The sequence below is a fragment of the Nannobrachium achirus genome (assembly GCF_963921795.1).
Source record: "Nannobrachium achirus genome assembly, chromosome: 1".
NCBI classification, from domain to species: Eukaryota; Metazoa; Chordata; class Actinopteri; order Myctophiformes; family Myctophidae; genus Nannobrachium; species Nannobrachium achirus.
In genome coordinates, this window is record NC_137810.1 from 49,253,310 (window position 1) to 49,278,282 (window position 24,973).

Genomic DNA, 24,973 nt, shown 5'->3' on the forward strand with positions numbered 1-24,973 from the left:
ATGTTCCTCCTGCTGTCCGCGTGTTTGTGTGCCCTCTTTCTGGGGGGCACGGCGCAGGACCGCGCCGCCCTGTGGAGGGGCAACGACCGCAGCGGGCGATGCCAGTACACCTTCGTGGTGCCCAGCCCCAGCGAGGCCAGCTGCCCCCAGGCCCCCACAGCCGCCGGAGGCCCCGAGGTGGAGAGTCTGAAAGCTCGCCTCGGTCTGCTGGAGGTGCTGGTGTCCAGGCTGACCGGAGCCGGCGGCGATCAGACAGGGGGTCCTCAGACAGGGGGTCCTCAGACAGGGGCTCCTCCTAGAGGCGGCGGTGGTGGAGGGTCTCAGCCCGGGCTCCAGGAGGCTCTGAACCGGGCGGTGGGAGAGAGGAACCTGCTGCAGGGGGAGAAAGAGCGCCTGGAGAGGGAGGTGCAGGGGCTGCAGCGCCGGCTGGAGGAGATGAGGAGGGAGACGGAGAGGCTGAGGAACAAGCCCTGTCCACCCCAGGTGCAACCACCGCCGCCGCCACCCAGCCCCCCGCGGCAGGACGCCAGCCTGAGCAGACCCGCTGGAGGTAAGAGATTATAGGGGCCCTAGTTTCGTCCATGCCTCCTATTTTGAAAAACATTTTTAAATGTTTCAAATAGCTGATCAACAAGCTTATGTTTTGATGTAGATCAGCTATTTGAAGTATTTTTATATCGTCGTTGTCGGGTGGAAACCTCGTATCTCCAAGTTTCAAATGTGTACGTTCTTTCGCAAAGTAAAGCCCTGCTTCATCATACAAGGCTGTGACACAAAAGTAGAGAAAACAGCAGATCTACAAGCACACAACGCCTCGCGGTGCGAGGCGTTGTGTGCTTGCAGATCGGCTGTTTTCACTAGTTTAAGTCATTTTTAAAATGATAAATGCAAAACTAACGGTTTTGGACATACAAGGTTTTCATCGGACAACGACGATATGTTTTTCAAAATAGTAAAAAAAGGCAAACAAGTTTAGGGGTAAGGGGTAAGGCATGGACGAAATATGTATCTCTGGATGTTTTGTATGGGTCATTCTGCTTGTCAGTGAGTGAGGGGTGGAGGGAGGGAATAGGGAAAGGGAGAATGACTGTGTAACTGTGGGGCATGTATCTGCTGTACACCTGTTTCTCAAATAATAATACACCAAGCAACCTTTAATATGATTCAAAATGTATAAAAAGCACCCTTTCCCTATCCAAATATAATATTTGCATTTCCACCGTACATTCATGATTCAAGATTTGTCTTATAATTTAGATCTCAGAGACCTGTAGTGTAAGGGTCCATTTGGACCTCTACAGTTATTGACTGTGTACAGTACATGCTCTTGGTCTTCTTGCCTATACACTGAGGTTGACAGAGATGTGTGTTTGTGTTGAAAGACTAATGGGTTCATTTCAACACAGATACAACGCAAACACTTCATCCTTGTGTGGAATGTTAAGGCACATGTAAAGGCACACAACATGCTGGGGGCAAGCACAAGTGTATGGGGATTCCGTGTGTGTGTGTGTGTGTGTGTGTGTGTGTGTGTGTGTGTGTGTGTGTGTGTGTGTGTGTGTGTGTGTGTGTGTGTGTGTGTGTGTGTGTGTGTGTGTGTGTGTGTGCGCGTCAGTGAGGTTCTTCCTACTGAATATGATTGGGAGCAACAGTGGGGACAAAGGTCGGGTTTATGCTGCCACTATATCTGCCTGCCTTTGTGGTGGAGATGGAGCTATTAGAGTGTATGTGTGTGTGTGTGTGTGTGTGTGTGTGTGTGTGTGTGTGTGTGTGTGTGTGTGTGTGTGTGTGTGTGTGTGCGCGCGCGTGCACGCCATGTGTGCATGTGTGCATGTGTTTATGTACGTATAAGTTGGCGTGCATTTTGGAGGCCACGCGAGTTTGCGGAGGGTCTCGGTTCGGGTTTCCGCTCCCCTCTCTCTCTCTCTCTGTCTGTTTTTAGGGGGTGAGGCTGGGCGAGCCGGAGAGGGCAGGATCAGTATTTATGACCTGGTTCTGCTGCTTTATGACTGGTGTTTCCCTCCGCATGGCGAGGAGGGTGTGAGGAATTGCTGGGGGTGGGGGTGGGGTAGGGGTGGGTTGGCGTGGCTGAAACGTGAGGCCAGACTTCGGGGATAGAGGGTCTCCGTGTCCGGACTCACATCGGGGCTTTTTGTGACGCCGGACACTGTCTCTCTCTCTCTCTCACACACACACACACACACACACACACACGTGTGTCAGGATTGATGGGTCGATGGGGTACCGGCAGGGCAGGGCAGGGCAGGGCAGGGGGGGCACTCTATTTGAGTGCATGGATTAGAGGGTGCCTTTGTGCTGAGTTTAGGAAGGCTCATTTCTGGTATTTTGTGTGTTTGCGTTGACTGAACAGCGCTTACACACACTCTCCTATTCATCCACTGTCTTGTCTTGTTCACCAAGCCTGGGTCTCCATCCTCTTCAGCTTCTGTTTGCTATCCCTTCCCTTCTCTGTGTGTGCAGCCTGTAAAAGCTGAGATTGCTAACTGCCATAAATCCTTCCGTCCCAAGCTCCCCGTTCCCCTCTCTCTCTCTCCCAGTAGGAGTCTATATATATATTTCCCTTCATACTGCAGGTTATCTGCTTAGCTCCTCATGTTAGCACCTGAATCCTAAAACACACAGAGAGGCCCCCCCTGGAGAGCCCAGCAGCACACGGAGAATAGATCACCGCCAGCGGAAGGAACGCATTACCAGGAGCGGCCCGGGAGTCCAAAGCAAAAACCATTTGGGCAAACATAACTTTACTGTGGAATTGTGTATGTGTGTGTGTGTGTGTGTGTGTGTGTGTGTGTGTGTGTGTGTGTGTGTGTGTGTGTGTGTGTGTGTGTGTGTGCGTGCCTATGTGCAAGGTGTTGAAAGTGCCCTGCAGTCAGTCAAAAACATCTCTTTGCTCCATCAACAGAAGGCGAGGCAACGAAGCATAAATCTCTCCTCCTCAGCTGGATATGTGACATTTAAGGGGGAGCTTATTTTTATATTCCTTAATGGTTATCGCGTATAGAAGTGGTGACAGTGTTTAGTGTAGCAAATGCTAATCTCAAAATATACGAGTCACTTACAATGCAACCCGTGATTTATGACTACGGGGAACAAATATAGAACGCGCAGCACAAACGCTCAGTGGCTGTGCTGTGCAGAAAAGGAGCCTGGCCGTGGTTAAGCCTCCTTCCTTATTAAGGCCAAACGACCGTGTGGCCGAATCAGAGCTAACAGCTCTCTTGACCTGTGATTATGGGGGTTGAGCAGGCCTCGGAGTGACCAGGGGAGTTAAGGCCAAACCGGTTGGGCCTCGCTCCTATAGCTTGTTTGGATTCTTGGTGTTCTGCCTGTTTATAGCCCTGATGTCCACCACACACACACACACACACACACACACACACACACACACACACACACACACACACACACACACACACACACACACACACACACACACACACACACACACACACACACACACACACACTCATACACAAGACAAGACGGTGAGGAATGTGAGTGTGACACATTGGCCTGTGATGATGAATGGCAGTGTCCTGTGGGAGCTGCTGTGTAGCTGACAAGTAGTCAGGCATGATGACCTCCCCTCGCAAAGACTCCTCCATTAACCCCGCGAGAACTGAGGTCCGTTCTACAGAGACTCCTCCATTAACCCCGCGAGAACTGAGGTCCGTTCTACAAAGACTCCTCCATTAACCCAGAGAGAACTGAGGTCCGTTCTACAAAGACTCCTCCATTAACCCAGTGAGAACTGAGGTCCGTTCTACAAAGACTCCTCCATTAACCCAGAGAGAACTGAGGTCCGTTCTACAAAGACTCCTCCATTAACCCAGAGAGAACTGAGGTCCGTTCTACAAAGACTCCTCCATTAACCCAGAGAGAACTGAGGTCCGTTCTACAAAGACTCCTCCATTAACCCAGAGAGAACTGAGGTCCGTTCTACAAAGACTCCTCCATTAACCCAGAGAGAACTGAGGTCCGTTCTACAAAGACTCCTCCATTAACCCAGAGAGAACTGAGGTCCGTTCTACAAAGACTCCTCCATTAACCCAGTGAGTACTGAGGTCCGTTCTACAAAGACTCCTCCATTAACCCAGTGAGAACTGAGGTCCGTTCTACAAAGACTCCTCCATTAACCCAGAGAGAACTGAGGTCCGTTCTACAAAGACTCCTCCATTAACCCAGTGAGTACTGAGGTCCGTTCTACAAAGACTCCTCCATTAACCCAGTGAGGAGGGACATGGAGAGAATGTTAGAGAGGCAGGGGCTTTTTGATGGAAAATATCGAAAAGCCGACCTCCAAGCTCACAACGCGTCGCGCTGAGCTTGGAGGTTGGCTATTTTCGGAGCTTGATACCATACTGAACTAGGCATGATCAAGATGAGTCATTCAAGTTCAGGAGAGTTTGGACAAGGCAATTCTCTTGAATGCTGCCTTCAGGTATGGCATGGAAGGAGGGCATTTGCATTTCTTTCACCATAAAAGTAGCCCCCTTTGATGTCTATGTGTGCACGTGCCTGCCATGAGAACTGAAGTCCATTCTCTCACAGACGGAAAACACAAAACGTCGGTGGCATATTATAGGTGTGGCTTGTTGCATATTTGCATCTCCAAATACTTTACATCATTTGAAGACGTTTTCCACTGGCCGACCGTTCGCCTCCAAAACCGCTAGCATTCCTCAAACCGTCCACGGCTGCATCCAACAACATCCTCAGCATCACGCGATCCCTGTGCTGTTGTCCGTCCGGTCGAGGGAGGATCCAAACATGGGGCGTCCAGATGCTAGTGTTCAATGTGTTCTCATTAGGGGTCATTATGAGTCACTCATCACTCACTGGGACTGCAGGCCCCATACACGTGCGCACGCAGGCACATGTTTGTATAAATAGTGTACACACACACGCACGCACGCACGCACGCACGCACGCACGCACGCACACACACACACACACACACACACACACACACACACACACACACACACACACACACACACACACACACACACACACACACACACACACACACACACACACACACACACACACACACTTTGTATCCACTTGCAGCTCTCTTATAAACACATTACTGTATCGTCAAGCCTCAGGGGTAGCAGACATTCCCTGTGTCTTGCTGCCAGCACACTTTGAACGTTTGACATCAAACATGCCACACAGAAATGGTTTCAGGATGAGCCCCGAACCGAAGAGGGATAAAGTAAAGGAGGGGGGAGAGAGAGAGAGAGAGAGGATTAAGGATAATGGAGAGAGCAGGAAGAGAGGGGGAGAGAGGGAGATGGAAGTTGGGAGAAGAGCAGCAGCAGAGGGGAAAAATGAGTGAGTGGGACAGCATTTACTGGGGTCGCTTCCAATTGAGCTGCTGTGTCCAGTATGACTGATAGCTGGCAGTGGCATGGGGCATCACAGGGGTCCTGGAGGGAGACTACAGTGTCGTGTGTGTGTGTGTGTGTGTGTGTGTGTGTGTGTGTGTGTGTGTGTGTGTGTGTGTGCGCGCGTGCGTGCGTGCGTGCGTGCAAGTGTGCTCACATGCATGCGTAAAAAGTCCAAAATGTTTTTGACTCTTACAATTTTTATCCCACGATTTTGTAACCCATTTTCACTCAGTGCCAATTGCCTATGTAATCCTGGGCTCTGCTCTCCCTCTTCCGCGCCTGGGGAGACAGCGGACTGACCTCATGCTTCCTTCAATGCATGGGTAGTCCAAGTTGTTTCTTTTCACTTGACGGGGGGGATTTTCCCTGGGATGGACGTAGCACATGGAAGGAACACGTCATTCCAACCAGTTCCTTTTCCCTCCATCAGGCGCCCCGGCTGGCCAGGGGGAGGCATTATTGAGACCAGGATTACTGCATGTTTTTGTGAGGGTATCAACCCTAGGAGACACGGGGAGAACATGCAAACTCCACACCGAAAGGCCCTATCGCCAACCCCCCATCAAAATGTACTAAGTACTAGAAGTAAAAGTAGTCATTGTGCAGAATGTCCCGTTTCACAAGTTCAAAATGTATACAAATCTTTTAAAAATAGCAGATCTACAGTGCAAGCTCACAGTGCATCGTGCACATTGTGAGGTTGTGGATCGGCTATTTTCAAATAGCCTAAATACTGTATATATAGACCTGGTTATTGTATGTTTAGTAATACAATTTTAGATCTAAAAACTAGTAACTAAAGTTTTCAAATAACTGTAGCGGTGTAAAAGTTACTTACCACCACTGGTGTGTGTGTGTGTGTGTGTGTGTGTGTGTGTGTGTGTGTGTGTGTGTGTGTGTGTGTGTGTGTGTGTGTGCGTGCGTGCGTGCGTGCGTGCGTGCGTGCGTGCGTGCGTGCGTGCGTGCGTGCGTGCAGGGGCGTCACAAGGGGTAGGAAAGTGGGACTGAGTTACCAGGGCCCAAGGTGGAGGGGCCCTAGTAACTTTAGCTATTGAAAAATAGCAGATATACAAGCTTACAGCGCGGCACTCTGCGAGCTTGTAGATCTGCTATTTTTGAAAAGTCGTGAAAATGTGCGCAAATCTTTGAAAATATGTATTTTTTAAGTCAACATTTGTAACTCAAATTTTGCTTCTGGGGGTCCCTGGAACTAAATATTTTGAGATGGGGGTCTGTGGCCAAATACATATACATCTTCAGGGTCCTTCATATGAAAACGTTTGAGCACCACTGACTTGCGCACATTTTCACGATTTTTCCAAAAATAGCAGATCTACAAGCTTGCAGCGCGGCACTCGGTGCCGCGCTGTGAGCTTGTATATCTGCTATTTTTCAATAGTTAACATTCATGGGGGGCCCACAGTGAATCCTTGTACCCAGGGCCCAGAATTTGATGTGACGCGCCTGTGTGCGTGTTGTGTATGTTGCGGTGAGCCGCCCTACCGCCCGTCTGACTCCATAGCAGCTGGGAATCCGCTCAGAGGTGTTTGTTTCCTGCATGCTGCCTGTCACACAGTAAAACGCTCTGTATTAATTTAACTCCAAAGACTAGTAGATACAAATGGTCCTGAACATTTGTACACTCTTCAGAGTTTAAATGATGATCTTTACCGTGCACATTCCCTGCTGTCAGTAGTGTCATCATCATACCCCCCTATGGGGCTCATTCAAATAAAGTTCACACGCTAAATATTGTTTTCCTAAATTCACACAGACGTCATCTGCTTAAACTCTGGTATTCCTATGTAGATGGATGTGTAAGGCAAAGGCAAGGTAAGTTTATAGCACATTTCAACAAAAAGGCCATTAAAAGTGCTTTAAAGGCCATTCCCACGGGCAAGATAAAGATAAAAAATATCTTTCTCAATTGAAGTGGATGGTAGCATCCAGTGTGGACACTATACCATCCACTTCAATTGAGAACCATATTTTTATTTATTTTTTATTTTCTTTATCTTGCCTGGTGGGAATGCCTAGTGGGAATTTACACAGAGCTTTAGAGCATAAAAGAGTACAAAAGAAACACATTATGAAATTATATTCAATTTAAGGTTTTTAGGTTTTTTCAGAACTTTGATTATATTGTGTTTTTTCTAGATAGATATCCATTTGCATTTGTTATATTGTTGATGATGTACTGACATATTATCTTGTTTATTATTGTGATGTTATCTGCTTATTGTAAGTCGCTTTGGATTAAAAGCGTCTGCTAAATGCCTAAACTGTAAACTGTAAACTGTAAGATCTAAGGCACATTAAAGGCAGAGGCAAACAGAAAAATATTCAGCTTTGGTTTAAAATAACACTGATAGTTGGCCCGAGTCGCCGGCGTGGTGGTTTGGGCACCCTAGGCTGCAATGCCAGCCTGAAAAAGAAAGAACTCGCGCAAACTGTCTAATATAGGCCTATATATATATATTAGGGCTGCACAATATATCGTTATTGTATCGTCATCGAGGTATGACCATGCACAATATCAGTATCGCGAAAGGCGAATCGCGAAAGAAATGATATGAAGTTGTGTCCATATGGTGCAGCCCTAATATATATATATATATATATATATATATATATATATACACATTCTTTTTTTTAATGGGAATGTGATTAAAAGACGTCTGTTTGCATTTGCAAACAGTGTGTGTGTGAGATGTTTTTCTTTTTCAGTTCGTCGACCTTTGTTTGGTCTTCTCCTCGATGCACCTGTCGCCTTTGTAGGTGTGCAAAAGACTTGCTTTTCATGCAATGCCAGCCTGACAGCGTGTCGCGGGTTCAAATCCCTATGACCTTCGCTGCGTGTCACTCCCCATCTCTCTCCCCATTTCCTGTCAGTCAGTATACTGTCCTATATATCAATAATAGCATAAAATCCCAAAAATAAATCTTAAAAAAAAGGAGAACAAGAACTGATAGTTGCAGCAGACTTGCTGTTTTATAGGAGTTTGTTCTAGATTATGTGATGCATAAAAACCGAACGTTAGTTTTGACTCGGGGGGACGTAAAACAGACCCGTCTCAGTCTCCCAGACGACCTGAGAGGTCTGGAAGGTCCATAATGTAGCAGAAGATAATAAATGTATTTTGGCTCTAAAACCATTCAGTGCTTTATAAAGCAACGTACAGCACAGTATTATTTTGAAATCAAGTCTTTGGTACACAGGAAGCCATGTGTAAAGAACTGAGAACTGGAGTGATGTGATTCACTTTCTTGGTTGTGGAGAGGACATGTGCAGACTGCAGAAGCATTCTGAATAAAATGCAACTGTTAAAGTCTAGCATGTACCTGCTCAACATCTTTAGGACCGTAATGGCATCTAGTTAAGATAAATGACTTACTTGTTAAGAATGTTATTTAGATAGCATGCTGTTTGGACAGATGCTAGGTTCAATGTTTATCCTAGTTTCTTTGAGGCACTGCATTGCTCCATTTGCACTCTTGTGCGACTGAACCCTGTTGTTTGTTGATTAGGTTCATGCTTATTACTCTGTTTACTCCGATGTCATACTTGTAAGCATCTGCTAAATGCCTACATTGTAAATTGTAAACTGAAACTGACATGGGTAGCAAGTCATGTTGTCACAGTATGCACAGCATGACAACATACTTTACTTCTTCCCGCTCTTTCCTGTTTAAAGTCTTCATCAAGCGGCTGCATGTGCCTTGGACTGTGCCAAGTCTACCTGGTCTAAAGGCGATAGACATGACCAGGTCAGTGTGAGAATAGAAATCTTGTACCAGTCGTCTGACTGTGTCCCCTTTATGCCCATATATTGAGATCTCTCTTTTATGCCCACATATAGAGTTCCGTTGTCAGTCATGCCCAAATATGAAGTCCAGGCCAGGCTACGATGTCCGCACTATGACATCATATTGATGACATCAGGGCACTCCATATATGGGAATTTGCAGACTTAGTGATATCTTTGGACAACCCCAAATCTTCACTCCCTCGGGTTATCAGCAATATGCACACCAAGTCTGAAGTTGATTGGTTCATGTGGGGGACACACGCTTGCTTGCTTGCTCACTCACTCACACAGATTTGAGAAAATATGGACGTGGACTGGAAGGTGTACAGGTGTGTCAATCTCATTGTCTTGTCCGTGTTCCCTTTTATGCCCACGTATGATGGAAATCCCTGATGCCATGTCGTCTCAGTACTGAGGTCATACTGTAGACTGTGGTCTCCAAACACGATTGTATAATATGATTTTAAGGGTACCGCACTAAATACTCTAACAATGGGTACAACAGGCATTGCCTGCTTAGTTTTTGCCAGACCCATGAAATGGGTAGGCCTACATAAGCAAATGTCGGTCCGGGTTTTCTATATAAAGGGTATATATGATGATGACATGATGATGACATGCCTACAAAAGGCATGATGTCATACATGATGATGACAGACAAGGGGTCTGGCACAACCAGGTTGACCTGGTCTAGTTTAAAAGGACAGAGTGCCAGCAGGCCATTTCAGATACACTCCCGCTTTACTGTTGTTGGAGATATGGACAGAAACGTCTCCTCATATTGAGACACTGTATTTGTTACCATGGGTACCATCACAAAGTAGACTACACAGATTTGTTTTCACAGAAACTGTGTGAAATAAAGTGTCTCAGTGATAAGGATACGATAAGGATTCTTTCTCACACGTGTCAACTTTCCGTTGTTCTCAACAGACAGCATTCTGTTGTTTTTGGGTCCAGTGTGAGTTCACAAACAGAATGTGATAACCAGAACGTCCTCTCCTTGGTCTGCTCTGCAGAGGAAAAACCTTTCTGCCAAAGCTTACTTTTATCTAATCAGTTGGAGTCTCCTCCCATTAGTTCTCTTTGTTCCTTCGGTTTGCAATGTCTGGACCTGATGATAACTGATTGACCACTTACTCTCTAGAATGAACAACCTTCAACCTTTACATCTTCAGCTCTGTTGTCTTCATCTCGCTTCTGCATGTCTTGATTTATTCTGTTCTGCAGAAACCTTTGTGACAAAACCTTTAGGAGTTCATCTTTCTCCATCTGGTAGTGACTTGTCTTCCAAACATCGAGGAGCTCCTGCAGGGCGGTGCCTATCTCTTTGCCTGAAGTGATGCCTATCTTCTTCAGATCGTGGCCGCCAACAGGGAAGTGTGGTTTGGACCATTTGCAGAGCTCTGCCAGCAGCAGGTCCTCCCCTTGATACTTGAGCAGCTCGCACACTTTACTCTCAGAGTCCACATCCCGACTATCGATGATGAAGTCAGTGAAGGGTTTGAGGCTGTCAGGGTAATCCTGGCTCGCGTGAAGCTCTTGTCTGTGTTTTATGAGGAAGAGAGCCAGATTCTTCTCCTTGTTGGAAACCTTCAGACGCATGTCCATTACGTCCTCTACCTCCGCCGAGCAGTGGAAAAGAGCGGCCAGGACCGTCATGGGTTTAGGTGAGTGGTCCTTGGCACGCTGCCACACCCGTTTCAACTCGTCAATGTCACCATGTGGCGGTAAACCGATGTATTGGGCCAATCCCAGATCATACATGACCTCCACAAGATGAGCAGCGTGGCTCCCAACCACAATCAGCTTGAGTTCTTTCCAAATACGCTCTCCTGATACACCTGCTAGGCCATGGGCGTTCTCCCTGATGGCCTGCAGTGTCTCAGGGTCATGGTCACCTGGATCCAAGGCCACTCTGCCATAGAACCTGAAATACCGCAGTATTCTCAAGTAGTCCTCTTGGATCCTATGCTCAGCACTGCCAACAAACCGAACTTTACGGTTCTGCAGGTCTTCATATCCTTTGAAATAGTCATATACGGTTCCATCTAGCCCTAAGAACATAGAGTTGATGGTGAGGTCTCTCCGCTCAGCATCTTTCTGCCAGTCGGTGGTGAATTCTACCTCGGCATGTCGTCCATCCGTCTTAACATCCACTCGCAACGTGGTAACTTCAAAGTTCTCCTTGTGCAGTCTAGCTGTAATGGTCCCATGCTCCTCTCCTTTGTTGTTGATCATCCTGACCCCTGCTGTCTGGAACATGGTCTTCATCTGCTCTGGGGTGGCTGTGGTGGCAAAGTCCACATCCTCTGGCTGTCTCCCAGACAGGAGGTCCCTGACAGCACCCCCTGCTATCCTCAGCTCATGATGGTGCTTCTGAAACAGATCTGCAATGCCAGTCAGGCCATCTGTCAACAGGTACCGAAAACAACCGACCTCCAACCGCATGTTAGTGAGCCTTCTGAATCTCCAAACAGAACTTGACCTCATAGTCATACTCATACATTATTTATATATCCACAAACTCTCCCAAGTTGTTGCGTCATAGCTACAGCGTATTGTGATAATATCATGGTTGCTATGGTAGCAGAGATCAAACAATGACTTTTATTCCCGGCGTGGTTCCTCAGGGTGAGCCGTCTAGCAGTGTCTGTGTGTTTGTCCGTGTCTAAACTTGCAAACAAAGGAAGTAAATCTCTGCATAGCCACACAGACAGACAAACGCTCAATTAGACGGCTTACCCTCTGATACATAATTTAATATGTCCATGATTTTCATGTTACTATTTTGGTAACCGTTGTATAAAAGTAACAAGCCCAAAGAGGCTGTGGTTTAGAATGATATACAGTAACAGCTAAGACTTTCTCAAATAACTGTTAAAGTCAAACAGAAACAGAAAACATCTTGTTCATCTTTATTTATTTATAGTGCAACCCCAAAACCTTGGCACGTTACTCCTCCCACGGTTTTTGGCGGCACACGCGAGACTCATATGACGACAGGCGTCATTAGGAATGGAGTGGCCTCCATTTTGCTAAGCGATTTAGTATAAATATTTATATGTCCAAACAGTGATCAGGGGGACCCAGAACTGGACAGGGGCCCTTTAACAAAACTGAGATAACAGGTACAAATACTCTGCATCAGTGAAGCCCACAAATTGCAACACATTTATGTATTTATGGGATTTCTGACACCATAGTTGTATTTGTGAGACTTTGTATTATCTCTGTTAGGCTAAAGGTAAGAGGGGAGGTTATGTTTTTGTCCCTGTCTGTCCGTTTGTCTGTCAAGAACTAATCTCTGAAACAGCTGGACCAATCAGTTTAATTTAACGATCATCATCAATATTTAATATCAATGGCATTTTGTCAGGTGTGTGCTCTGAACAAAACACAAATAACTCAGCCTTATGTCACATTAGCAAATATAACCAGACGTGCAAGGTAAAAATACAATAAAATAGCCTTTCTTTACAATCTACAATTTAGGCATTTAGCAGAACAGATGCTCTTTATTTGTCTTCTATGTTGTCCTAGAAACTGGTTATCAGCAGAACAGTCCCTTCACCTTCTTCTTCTTTGGTTTCAAGGGGGAGCCTGACACAGGGTCTGCCTTCACCGGCACACTCTGTGGTTGCGTGCTGGTGGGCATCTGACCAGGACGATCCACGTCTCCACTCTGACCTCTGCCTCCATCGTCCGGCTCAGCGCTCACAGCCGACTCACCTGGAGAAGGGGTGCGGTCAACCTTTGTGTCCTCACCTGGAGAAGGGGTGCGGTCAACCTTTGTGTCCTCACCTGGAGAAGGGGTGCGGTCAACCTTTGTGTCCTCACCTGGAGAAGGGGTGCGGTCAACCTTTGTGTCCTCACCTGGAGAAGGGGTGCGGTCAACCTTTGTGTCCTCACCTGGAGAAAGGGTGCGGTCAACCTCTGTGTCCTCCTGGGTGGGAGGAGCCTGCAGGTCGCCGCTCTCCTCCGACAGCTTGCGTTTGCGCGTGCCATGGCTCACGACGGCCCCGTAGAGGGCCTGGAGGTCGCCCACCAACCCAAAACCAACCTGTTGCCCGGAACACAGCTCGGGAAGAGTCTGTGTAACAAAGTTCCCTCCGTGGCTTTGCTCATCAAAAAGCTCTGTCTGCAGGCGTGCTCTACTGAGCGTAGCTCCGTTCTCCTTGTAGTCCTGGATCTCAGCATCTTTCCTCAGCAGCAACCCGCCCATGTGCTCCACCTGCCCCTGTAGTAGCCTACTCATCAATAGCAAGGGGCGCACCAGCTGGCTGCACACCACTGTCACAGGGGCAGAGGTGCAGCGGAACTCCCAGTAGAACGGTAGGCCCGCCAGTTCGCTCTTCAGCTTGACGTCGAGGTGCCTGCCCGCATGGCGCACCAGAGACACTTGCACGGATTCCTCCGCGGGCCCACCGCCCATCAGGCAGGGCCACGCCACATCGTGCAGGTGGGAGGAGAAGGCTTTCACTGGGGCACGCAAGCGCTTGTTCAGCTCCTGTGCTCTCCTCTGGATGGCCGCAGCATCCATGCTCTCCTCCCAGACACAGTTCATGTCAGTCAAGAGGACATGGTAGGCGGTGTCCCCGAAGCGAGCCTTGGCCAGGAGCTGTCGGTTGCTGATGCACACAGGATTCCAGGGGCAGTGCAGAAGATCCTCTGCTTCGAAGGCGTCACTGTTCTCCATCACAGGGCTCCAAGGAATGCACCCACTACCCCCAGGCCCAGAGGGGGGACCTGGGACAAGGATCTGTTTTAACCCAGACGCCGTTCTCAGCCGCATAATCACCTCCACCCTGGGGGAGAGGACCTGCGAACTGTTCACTGGATCTGTTTCTTTGACCCCTCGAGAATGAGACAACAGGGAAAAAGGAATCCTGGCAAATTATACTCTGGGAAAATATTCTTGTTTGATGGTGCTGGTGGGCCGTTTATAATACAATTTAGGAATGAAGCCACGGGCCGTATTAAATTTGTCCTTGGGCCACACTTTGAACACCCCTGAAGTAGAGCATTAATATAGTAAAATAATAAAGTCTGACATCCACATAGAACGAGTTATAAGCATAGATTCTAAGTAAAGTCAGGTCTTTGTTTATCCTTGTCTTATGTTCTCACTTTTGAGTGAATATTTTCACTTCACTATTCACTATTAACTCCACTGTTCCACCTTCCGTCCATATAGAGGGTATAGCGTGACATCATCCTACCCGGAAGTTATGCAGGAACGCCTACTGAGCTATCTCTATGCTACTGAGTGGCAAAAAAGCACACCTGTGCGAAGTGAACCGCGCAAACACGACACGACACACGACACATATCTCCTTGTATGGGCTGTGCTGTCTGTGACGTCAGTTACTTTATGTGTACAGTATGAGCACGGATCTCCATGCTAATACACACAAAGTGAAATGTATGAGTGGTTTCACTGCTCAAAAACAGAGTTAGTAGAAGTCACGAGGAGTTAGTAAGAGTGAGGAGGAGTCAGGAGAGAATTCCCAACGAGCGCTTCCAAACTCCAATGCTTCAAGCTGCTTTATGTTTTGCCACTCAGTCTACATGAGTGGCATATGACATGATGCATACCCTCTATTTGGGCAAGACTGGTGTCATCAACATTAATTCACAGGGATGCCATATTGTTGTGTTGACCCATATTGTTGGCTGCCATTGCCCACCTGATGTTGTGTGACAAGTCCCCAAAGGTTATGTAAAAGCTGCCCATAGTTCTTGTAACATATTGGTATTCATAATCTGAGCCTCCTGGGGGCACATAGATACTGAACAGAAGGGGCGGGGCCCCAGGGGAAGAGGGAACCCTATGGGTGCATCCGGCTTGGCAAACATCTATACAAACAAATGTCCTCCAAGCTTTAATGCATTGGTTATGGTATTTTGAATTACATTTTAAGTGGACACGGGGGCAACACATATCCTGTACCCAAAATAGGAACCGAGTGCTTGTCTAATTCTCTGAATATTGTCAGTGAACGAGAGCCAAATGTCAGCTCTAAATTGTAACACTCTCTCCCTGTGTGTGTGTGTGTGTGTGTGTGTTTACGCATGCATTTCCCCAGGTTCCAGTCCTATGTCTCATCTGATGTCCAGGCCTAATCGGCAGCAGGGAGACACCAGCAGTTTGAGAGGTAAGACAACGTCCTTCTTCTTTTGGCTCTCGCTTGAACCGCTTCATTGCATAAATACGGGTACAGAACTAAATCGGTGACCTCACAACGCGTCGCTGTGGGATCGTAGATTTGTACTTTTTTTTCAAACATTTTGTACTTTTACTTTTGGTACTTTAAGTACATTTGATGCCAATTACTTTTACTCAAGTACATTTTGAATTCCAGACTTTTACTTGAACAGAGTATTTCTCTAATGCAGTATTGATACTTTTACTTCATCAGAGTACCTTTTTCACCACTACATATAATACCTACACTGCCCTACAAAGCCAGAGTGCAGTAACTACGTTTTTGGACACACCCAAAGGTCAAATTGGCCTTCATGATATTGGGGGATAAAATGTACCTCAAGAACAGATATACAATCAGTGTAATATCACTTATAAATCTTTATCTCCAGTTGATCAGTTGAAACCCATTTATCATTCCATTTCTTGTTCGTAGTTACTGCACTCTGGCTTTGTAGAGCAGTATAGTACAAATAAAGCACTGGCACTTTTACCCACCAAGTAATGCCTATCTCTGCCCCTCTGGTCAGACCCTGCATGGCAGTACGGACTTCCAGGGTTTCAGGAGCTAAAAGCTGAGGTGACAGAGGTACCTGCTCCCGATGGCCCCGAGGACACTACAGGTCAGTCTCTCTTTCTTACACACAGGGGTGTTGCACCAAATTCTGGGCCCAATGATTCACTGCATTATTTTGCGCTTTAACTATTGAAAAATAGCAGACATAAAAGCTCACAGCGCGGCACCGAGTGCCGCGCTGTGAGCTTGTAGATCTGCTATTTTTGAAAAATCGTGAAAATGTGTGCAAGTCTTTGAAGGTTTTTTGAAAAAACTATGTTTCTATGGCAGTGGTTCTCAAACTTTTTCATGTGACGGACCCCAAAAATGATATGTATTTGGCCACGGACCACCATCTCAAAATATTTAGTTCCAGGGACCCCCCAAAAGCAAAATTTGAGTTACAAATGTTCGCTTAAAACATACATATATTCAAAGATTTGCACAAATGTTCACGATAAAAAAAAAAAAGCAGATCTACAAGCTCGCAGCGCAGCACTTGTAGATCTGCTATTTTTCAATAGCTAAAGTATAAAATAATTAAGGCACCTCCACCTTGGGCCCTATAGTCCCACTCCCCCCCCTTGTGACGCCACTGCTTACACACGTGCACGCACGCACGCACGCACGCACACACGCACGCACGCACACACGCACACACACACTTTTGTGTTGTTTTGTGTGACACTGTAAAATGACATACTTATTTACGGGAAGAAAAGTAAAGTCAAAATGTGGAGACACTTTCGGACAGCGAACATTTAAGTACTTCTTCTGTGTTAAACCATCTGGACAACAATTCACTCTTTGGCATCCCGGCAACTCAGAACCCCACCATCAGCCCCCATCCGGCCATCTTCATCTGACCCTGCAAACATGACACTCACCCCCCCCACACGCCCCCCGTTGACAGCCTCAAAGCAAATACTGCTATTAATACTGCAGCATTTGGGGCGAGAATACCTCAGCCATGCCAAGTTATGAGGGACTGTCCCGAGTTTCGTGTGCGTCTTTCTTGTAAATATGAGCGGAGAGAGAGCACCCCTTAACAAGGATGTCACACAGAGATTAACTATTTGACCCCCCCCTCTGTTTGCGTTGTTTGTCTGTTAATTGCATTTTTCTTTTGATTATGGAAAATAAAAATATTTGATAACAAAAAAAAAAAACTATTTGACCCCTCCGGCAGCTGGATTAGCCACCCATGATGTTTCAGTTTGAGCCTGTGTTGGCCGTCTTTGGCCAAAGATTCGAAAAAGCAGCAGCAGATCGAAAGCTCACGGGAGTCTTTGCATCTCTGAAGACGCTATGCCACAAAGAGTGGTAACGGTAACATGGTAATGAGGGGGTATTTATAATATCTAAAACCAACTCCAGCGCTGCTTCCTGCATGGCCCCGCGGTGTCCAGTGGGTATTTTGGGAAGAGGTAAATATACAGCAGCGCTCACCTTATCGTTTTCCCCCGGGACTGAGAGGCTTGAAGTGCTGGAGACAGGGGTGTCGCACCAAATTCTAGGCCCTGGGTATAGGCTACAAGGATTCACTGCGGGCCCCCGCACAATTATTTTGTGCTTTTGAAAAAGAGCAGATATACAAGCTCACAATGCAGCACAGAGTGCCGTGCTGCAAGCTTGTAGATCTGCTATTTTTGAAAAATCGTGAACATTTGTGCAAGTCTTTGAATAAAACCAATGTTTCTATGTCAGTGGTGCTCAAACTTTTTCATGTGAAGGACCCCCAAAATGATATGTATTTGGCCAGCCATGGACCCCCATCTCAAAATATTTACTTCCAGGGACCCCCGGAAGCAAAATTTGAGTTACAAATGTTCGCTTAATAAAATACATAGGCCTATATTCAAAGATTTGCACACATTTTCACGACTTTTCAAAAATAGCAGGATCTACAAGCTCGGTATATCTGCTATTTTTCAATAGCTAATAATTAAAGGGGTATTTCACTTTCAAAAAAACTTTTGGTAATTTTATCATCTAATCAGGCTTTTATGAACACCCTGGACAGTTTTTAATTAGCTTGATTGAATATTTAGATATTTGATGAAAATGTTACCAGGCCCTCCAGGCCCAGGGCCTCTCCCCATACCACACACACCCATTGTAACTTCAAACTTCATTTTAACCATGATAGATTCATTAAAAACACACATTATTTTTTCTGGTGTCTCATACTACTCTCCTAATATGTGAGCAGGCCGTGTCTTTTCGATAACATTTTTCATTTATTTTTAATAATATTTTTTTTCCAAATAATTATTAAAAATAAATGAAAAAGTTATCGAAAAAACATGGCCTGCTCACGTATTAGGAAGGTAAAATGAGTCTCCAGAAAAAATAATGGGTGTTTTTAATGAATCTATCATGGTTAAAATGGAGTTTGAAGTTACAATGGGTTTGTATGTGGAGAGAAGCCCTACCACTGCTCCCTGTTGAAAGTGGAATATCCCTTTAAGGCCCCTCCACCTTGGGCCCCAGTAACTCAGTCCCACTTTCCCCCCCTTGTGACGCCCCTGGCTGGAGAGAGAGAGACCCTCAACGCAGCCCCAGCACTGCTGCTCTGACAAGGGGGGGCTGACTCAAGAGAGGCTGGGGTTAACAGAGACGTCAGGCACCAAACGTCCTCCATCTCCATGAGAAACGATCACCTCATACCCTTCATCAGTTCTCAGATCTCCCTTCTTCTCAGATTGCTTGCTCCTTCCTTCCGGCAGTTGTACACGTTGCTCCTCTGCACATTCCTTTCACCATGTTACGGTTAACCTATTATAGCGGAGCGGTTAAGTGCTACGATCTTTCATTTTATGATAAAAGCGTGAAAATTGGCATGAGCAGTCTCCATGGGTCACTTGACAAGAAAATTGTCCTAGGCAATTGAAATTTCAATATGGCGGCCATTTTTCAAGATGGCCAACACCTTAGTGCAGAATTTAAGTAATGTAATGGTATATTTGGTGATACAAGCATGAAAATTGGCATGAGCAGTCTCTGTGGGTCACTTGACAATAAGCCACCCACAGCCACTTGAAATTTCAAGATGGCGGGCATTTTTCAAGATGGCCACCACTGTAGTGAAGCAATTAAGTGATATAAGGGTTTATTTGGTGATACAAGCATGATAATTTACATGAGCAGTCTCTGTGGGTAACTTGACAATAAGCCACCCACAGCCACTTGAATTTTCAAGATGGCGGCCGTTTTACAAGATTGCCACCAGCCCACCACCTAAATGGAGCATTAAGCAATAGAATGGTTTAGTTAGTGACACAAGTATACGCAAATTGATATGAGCAGTCTTTATGACAAGAAATCACTTCCAGCCACTTGAAATTTCTATTTTCAAGATGGCCCCCTGGATCCTCAAAAGGTACATTTTCTCATATAAATGTATGTATTTTTCATTAAGGACGATTTGGTGTTATTCCATTTTAGATTATGTTAAAGAACAACTTTTAACACATCAAAATACAACTGTGTGGATCATAGAAAGATTAGAAAAGAGAGATTATCTGCACTACCAGGACACGCTGGTGATATATCACTGCTGTTAAACTCAGAATGAGGTTCAATGTCAGCTAATTGAAAGTTAGTATCCCAAATGTTGTCTAATTACCCCAAAACAGATAGCTGCACCTGAATTGACAGGTTGTGCCAGCACGGGAGAGCCGAGCCAAGGTTAAACAGTATTTAAACGGCATTGGAAGAACGATTGGACCAAGTGTAGGGTTAAGGTATGAACTTAGTTGTATCCCATACATCAAAGTGCTTGGTAAAATGTGGTTCAAGGATAAACCCTCTGCCTCTGCCTAAGACATGACAGAAGCCATCATAACAGTTGAGAAAACTAACTGGGACAGATGTTTCATTTGTCAGCAGGTCACAGAGGAAAAACAATTCAGCAGAGAGCACAATCTTGGTTATGATACCATTGCAAGAAATGTTCCATTATTTCAGAACAAAAAAAAACATTGCATGGATGCACCTCAGTGATGTAGCCCAAGCTCATCAGGATTTCGGGTCTCGCAACATCATGCCCCTCACTTGGTTGACCCAGCCGGGGTTGATTAAGTCCCGATTTATGTCCCGGTAGCTACCCACCATCAGTCCCATTAAAGAAAGACAGGACCATTCACTCCACCGCTCTGGAACTACTCGGCCGAGACTGGGAGAGGAAAATCTAGCGCATGCATGGAGGGACTAAGCTTTGTGGATTGACTCCTGTCCGGGCCCCTCCTATGTCTCACCAGGTCCAGGACCTGTGCGTTGCACCATACTCCAGCCCCAGACATTTCACTCAGGAGTGGTGGATTTTGAGCCACAATGGTACTGCAGGCTCCACCTGGCCCAATGGTGGTGATGCATGCAGGCTCCGCTTGTGGCTTGAATGGCCCTCCTAAAGGCCTCACAGTGGGGTTGTTGGGCTTCTTCCTCATGGAAGACACAAGCTGGGGCGCTAACCCAACCTGCTCCCGGATGTCGTCTACATTCCGGCTGTCACCCGTCTCTCTGGTGGTCACCAGACTATTCCTGGTTGTCATGTAGTCTATTATATGAGTCACTATAAATAAAATCAATGCTTTTCCTATCTTACTTAGTCCAACCCGACTAGATGAAGGTGATGGTATAGAAAGCACATTGACAAGACACACGGCAAAATATCATTCAAGCTGTAAACAACACAGAGCTGGAAAGGGCCCAAAAGAGAGCATCTACTGCTGCTGAAGACACCAAAGATATCATGTCAAGAGGCCAAGAAGATCCCAGCCCTCAAAAGCTTTGTGCTTTATCTGTGAAGATGACAGTGCAACGTCCCCCTTACAGGACGCAATGACAATGAAACTTAATGAAAGGGTTAATGAATGTGCCAGGAATCTAAGTGACAAGAAGCTCCTTGCAAAGCTTATCATTGCGTCCTGTATAGGGGACGTTACATTCTCATCTTCACAGATAAAGCACAAAGCTTTTGAGTGCTGGGATCTTCTTGGCCTCTTAATATGGATATATTTGGTATCTTCTGTGTCTTCAGCAGCAGTAGTTTATCATTTTACCACATTTTACCAAGCACTTTGATGTAAGGGATACAACTAAGTTCATGCCGTAACCCTACACTTAGTCCGATCGTTCATCCAATGCCATTCAAATCCTGTGTGATCTGTACACCATCCAGTTTGTGCCCTGGTAGTGCAGATATTGACTATTTTCTAATCTATCTATGATCAACACAGTTGTATATTCATGTGTTGAAAGTGGTTCTTTAGCGTAATCTAAAATAATTTTTTCCTTAATGAAAAATACATACATTTCTATGAGAAAAGGGATCTTTTGAGGATCCAGTGGGACGCCATCTTGAAAATAGAAATTTGTGGCTGGAAGTGATTTCTTGTCAGAGACTGATCATAACAATTAGCATGCTTGTGTCACTAACTAAACAATTATATTGCCTAATGCTCCATTTAGGTGGTGGCAATCTTAAAAAAGATGTCCGCCATCTTGAAATTTAAAGTGACTGTGGGCATTTTCTTGTCAAATGAGCCTTTGAGACAGCTCATGGCAATTTTCATGCTTGTATCACCAAATAAACGATTATATCACTTCAGTGCTCCCTAAGGTGGTGGCCATCTTGAAAAATGGCCGCCATCTTGAAATTTCAAATAGCTGTGGGTTGCTTATTGTCAAGTGACCCACAGAGACTGTTCATGCCAATTTTCATGCTTGCATCATCAAATAAACCCTTATATCACTTAATTGCTTCACTACGGTGGTGTCCATCTTGAAAAATGGCCGCCATCTTGAAATTTCAATTGCCTCGGACAATTTTCTTGTCAAGTGATCCATGGAGACTGTCCATGCCAATTTTCACGCTTTTATCATGAACTGAAAGATTCTGGTGAAAAAAAGCAGTTAGCCGCTCCGCTATTAAAGGGATAGTTCACCCCCAAAATGACTTTTTGCAATTGATTGCACGCCCCATGGAGACTTGAATTCATGGATATTTTTTTGTTTTTGTCACATTCCTAAGTCAATTAGTCCAGGCATTTCGGGCAGTATTTTGATGGAATCGTGCTCTCTATGAAAGAAGCATGGAATTTGGCACACAGTTAGAACATGCCATATGGAACTTTTTTGGCTATAGGGGCATCGCAGATTTGTCATGGGAAACTTGTGGGAGCCAATCGAAGTTGGGCTCTCATAGACTTTACTATAGAGTAAAATAATACAAAAAATAAATATGCTTTAAGTAGCATGTGAGGGGTCAAACTAGGTGTTTTTCGGGATTCTGAATCCAATGCAAACATTTGTTTTGCAGGAAAAACATTCCTTGAGCTAAAAACTGACCCCATCATTTGGCAATAAAACTATGATTTAGTGATGGGTCATCACTTTTCAGTTTTGTGGCGGACGTTTCTTGGAAAGGAATGTTTTTCGTGCAAAACAAATGCATTGGATTCAGAATCCCGAAAAACACCTAGTTTGACCCCTCACATGCTACTTAAAGCATATTGATTTTTTGTATTACTTTACTCTATAGTCTATAGTAAAGTCTATGAGAGCCCAACTTTAATTGGCTCCCACAAGTTTCCCAAGACAAATCTGCGATGCCCCTATAGCCAAAAATGTTCCATTATGGCATGTTCTAACTGTGTGCCAAATGTCATGCTTCTTTCATAAAGTGCACGATTTTTGCCTGAAACGCTCTGACTAATAATTTGAAGAGACACGTTGTGTCTCCATAGGGAACCAATGCTGGTCATCACATTATTGGCTTAGGAATGCGACAAACAAAACAAATATCCATTTATTCAAGTCTCCATGAGAAATTTATAGGGGGAAAAAAGTATTTTTGGGGGTGAACCCAAATCAGTGGATCTCAAACCTTTTCATGTCAACAAAATTACATGTATTTGACTCCTATCTGAAAGTTTTTTGTGCCAGGATTTAAGATATTAAAAAATGTGCTGTGAGCTTGTAGATTGGCTTTTTGAGAACCACTGTTCTAAATCCTAACAGTTTTCTGAAAAACGTATGCTTGCTATATTAATACATATATAATAATATAGCTAAAATCTAAAATGACACAGATGCATTCCTGGTTTTAGTGGGTTTAACTCCTGATGTCACCCATGACAGTCACTGTACTGCACTGCATGTGTTGTTATTCTGTCCATTTTCTTCTCCATCTGTTCCTCTGTTTAACCCACCTCCCCACCTCTGCCCAAACAGGTTGTGGTGAGCTGGTTTCAGTGGGTGAGCCAGAGGTTCACAGAAAGGCCGACACCATAGCCGGTAAATATGGCGTCTGGATGCAGGACCCCGAAGCTCAAGCCGGATCCCCTTACGGATCCAAAATGCTGTGGCGCATCGACACCGTGGGTTCAGAGGTCCGTCAGCTCTTTGGCTACGAGGACATGGAACAACTCTCCAAAGGCTTTCCCTCTAAGGTAACTACAACTAAATGGTTTCCCTCTAAAGGTAACTATAACCTTTTGTAGTGCTCTAAACCAGTGGTTCCCAAAATCTTGTCAGGGCACCCTTGTAAATAACTTTCATCCAAGGCACCCCTGGCCTGAATTACTGTACATTGTTACTTTATATAACCTTATGTATGTCATATTACGGTACGTAAATATGTAGTCTAAAGACCTGTGGTGTCCTCGGGGCCATCGGGTACTGTACCTCTGTCTCCTCAACCAGTTTATACCAATATGTGAATTGTGTGCGCACACACAATATTAACAATCCAATAAAGGTAGTACTAATGATGTAGTGTTAGGATGTTCACTGGACTGTGACAGGCCTGTAACTCAAGCTTGGCCAGTGTTTCTGATAGCTTCATTATTTATGACTATCTCGTCTGTCGGGTGGAAACCTCATATGTCCAAAACTGTCGGGTTCAAAGGAAAAAAATAAAAGTAGCAGATCAACAAGTTCAAAATGTGTCGCTTCACGCAGCGTTTCGAACTTGTAGATCTGCTACTTTTGTGTGACACTAGTATGATCAAGTAGGACATTACAAAAAGACAAAGTTTGAATATTGGCCCGACAACCAACAATATCAACACTTGTATATTTCTTTCCCCATGAAGGTGCTGCTGTTGCCAGAGGCCGTGGAGAGCACCGGCTCCACCCTGTACCGCGGCTCCCTGTACTACCAGAGGCGACGCAGCCGCACCATCCTCCGCTACGACCTGGCCTCCGAGAGCATCGCGTCCCGCCGCGACCTCCCCCACGCCGGCTTCCACGGCCAGTACCCCTACTCCTGGGGAGGCTACACGGACATCGACCTGGCCGCGGACGAGCAAGGGCTGTGGGCCGTCTACTCCACCAGCAAGGCCAAGGGTGCCATCGTCATCTCCAAGCTCGACCCGCACAGCCTGGAGGTGAAGCGGAGCTGGGAGACCACCATCAGGAAGATTGCCGTGGCCAACTCCTTCATCATCTGCGGCAGGCTCTACACCGTCGCCAGCTACTCTTCGCCGAACACCACCATCAACTACATGTACGACACGGAGAAGAGCCAGGGCAAGAGGGTGGCCATACCCTTCAAGAACAAGTTCCGCTACAACAGCATGATCGACTACAACCCGGCCCAGAGGAAGCTCCTGTCCTGGGACAACTTCCACATCGTGTCCTACAACGTGCGGTTGGGGGGCGGCCAGCAGGCCAACTGAGGCCTCAAACAGGGCTTGAGAGACACTGAAAGGAAGATGGCGAGTGACGGGCCAGATTCATCCTACGCGACTGGTCACGAACGGAGTGCACGGGCTCTCAACTGTTCCCGCTTCAAAGACTCATAGCTTCAGAGCACTGCCACACTGTGTGGTGGTGGTGGTAGTAGCGGTTAGAATGTGAGAACATCGATATCCATTTGTAGATTATAGCCTAACTACTTAAACTCCAGTGAGATCAAGTTTATTGAAGAACGGGACACTCCACCCTTCCCCTCCCAACCCACCCACCTGCCCAAACT

The 24,973-nt window shown here is 45.9% G+C and overlaps 3 protein-coding genes across 3 annotated transcripts; 1 reads left to right on the forward strand and 2 right to left on the reverse strand.

Moving 5' to 3' along the window:
- Nucleotides 1-24,674, forward strand: myoc (myocilin; the record flags this gene model as incomplete). The annotated part of the gene is made up of 5 exons (XM_080724832.1): nucleotides 1-550; nucleotides 15,316-15,384; nucleotides 15,965-16,057; nucleotides 23,227-23,444; nucleotides 24,090-24,674. 5 exons carry the CDS (start codon nucleotides 1-3, stop codon nucleotides 24,672-24,674), a joined length of 1,515 nt encoding a protein of 504 aa, XP_080580958.1.
- LOC308300283 (CCA tRNA nucleotidyltransferase 1, mitochondrial-like) lies at nucleotides 10,370-11,677 on the reverse strand (the record flags this gene model as incomplete). The annotated part of the gene is made up of 1 exon (XM_080744102.1): nucleotides 10,370-11,677. The coding sequence occupies one exon, from the start codon at nucleotides 11,675-11,677 to the stop codon at nucleotides 10,370-10,372; it is 1,308 nt and encodes a 435-aa protein (XP_080600228.1).
- LOC308300390 (non-homologous end-joining factor 1-like) lies at nucleotides 12,780-13,925 on the reverse strand (the record flags this gene model as incomplete). Its single annotated transcript, XM_080744208.1, has 1 exon — nucleotides 12,780-13,925. One exon carries the CDS (start codon nucleotides 13,923-13,925, stop codon nucleotides 12,780-12,782), a length of 1,146 nt encoding a protein of 381 aa, XP_080600334.1.
- Nucleotides 24,675-24,973: the final 299 nt, after the last annotated feature.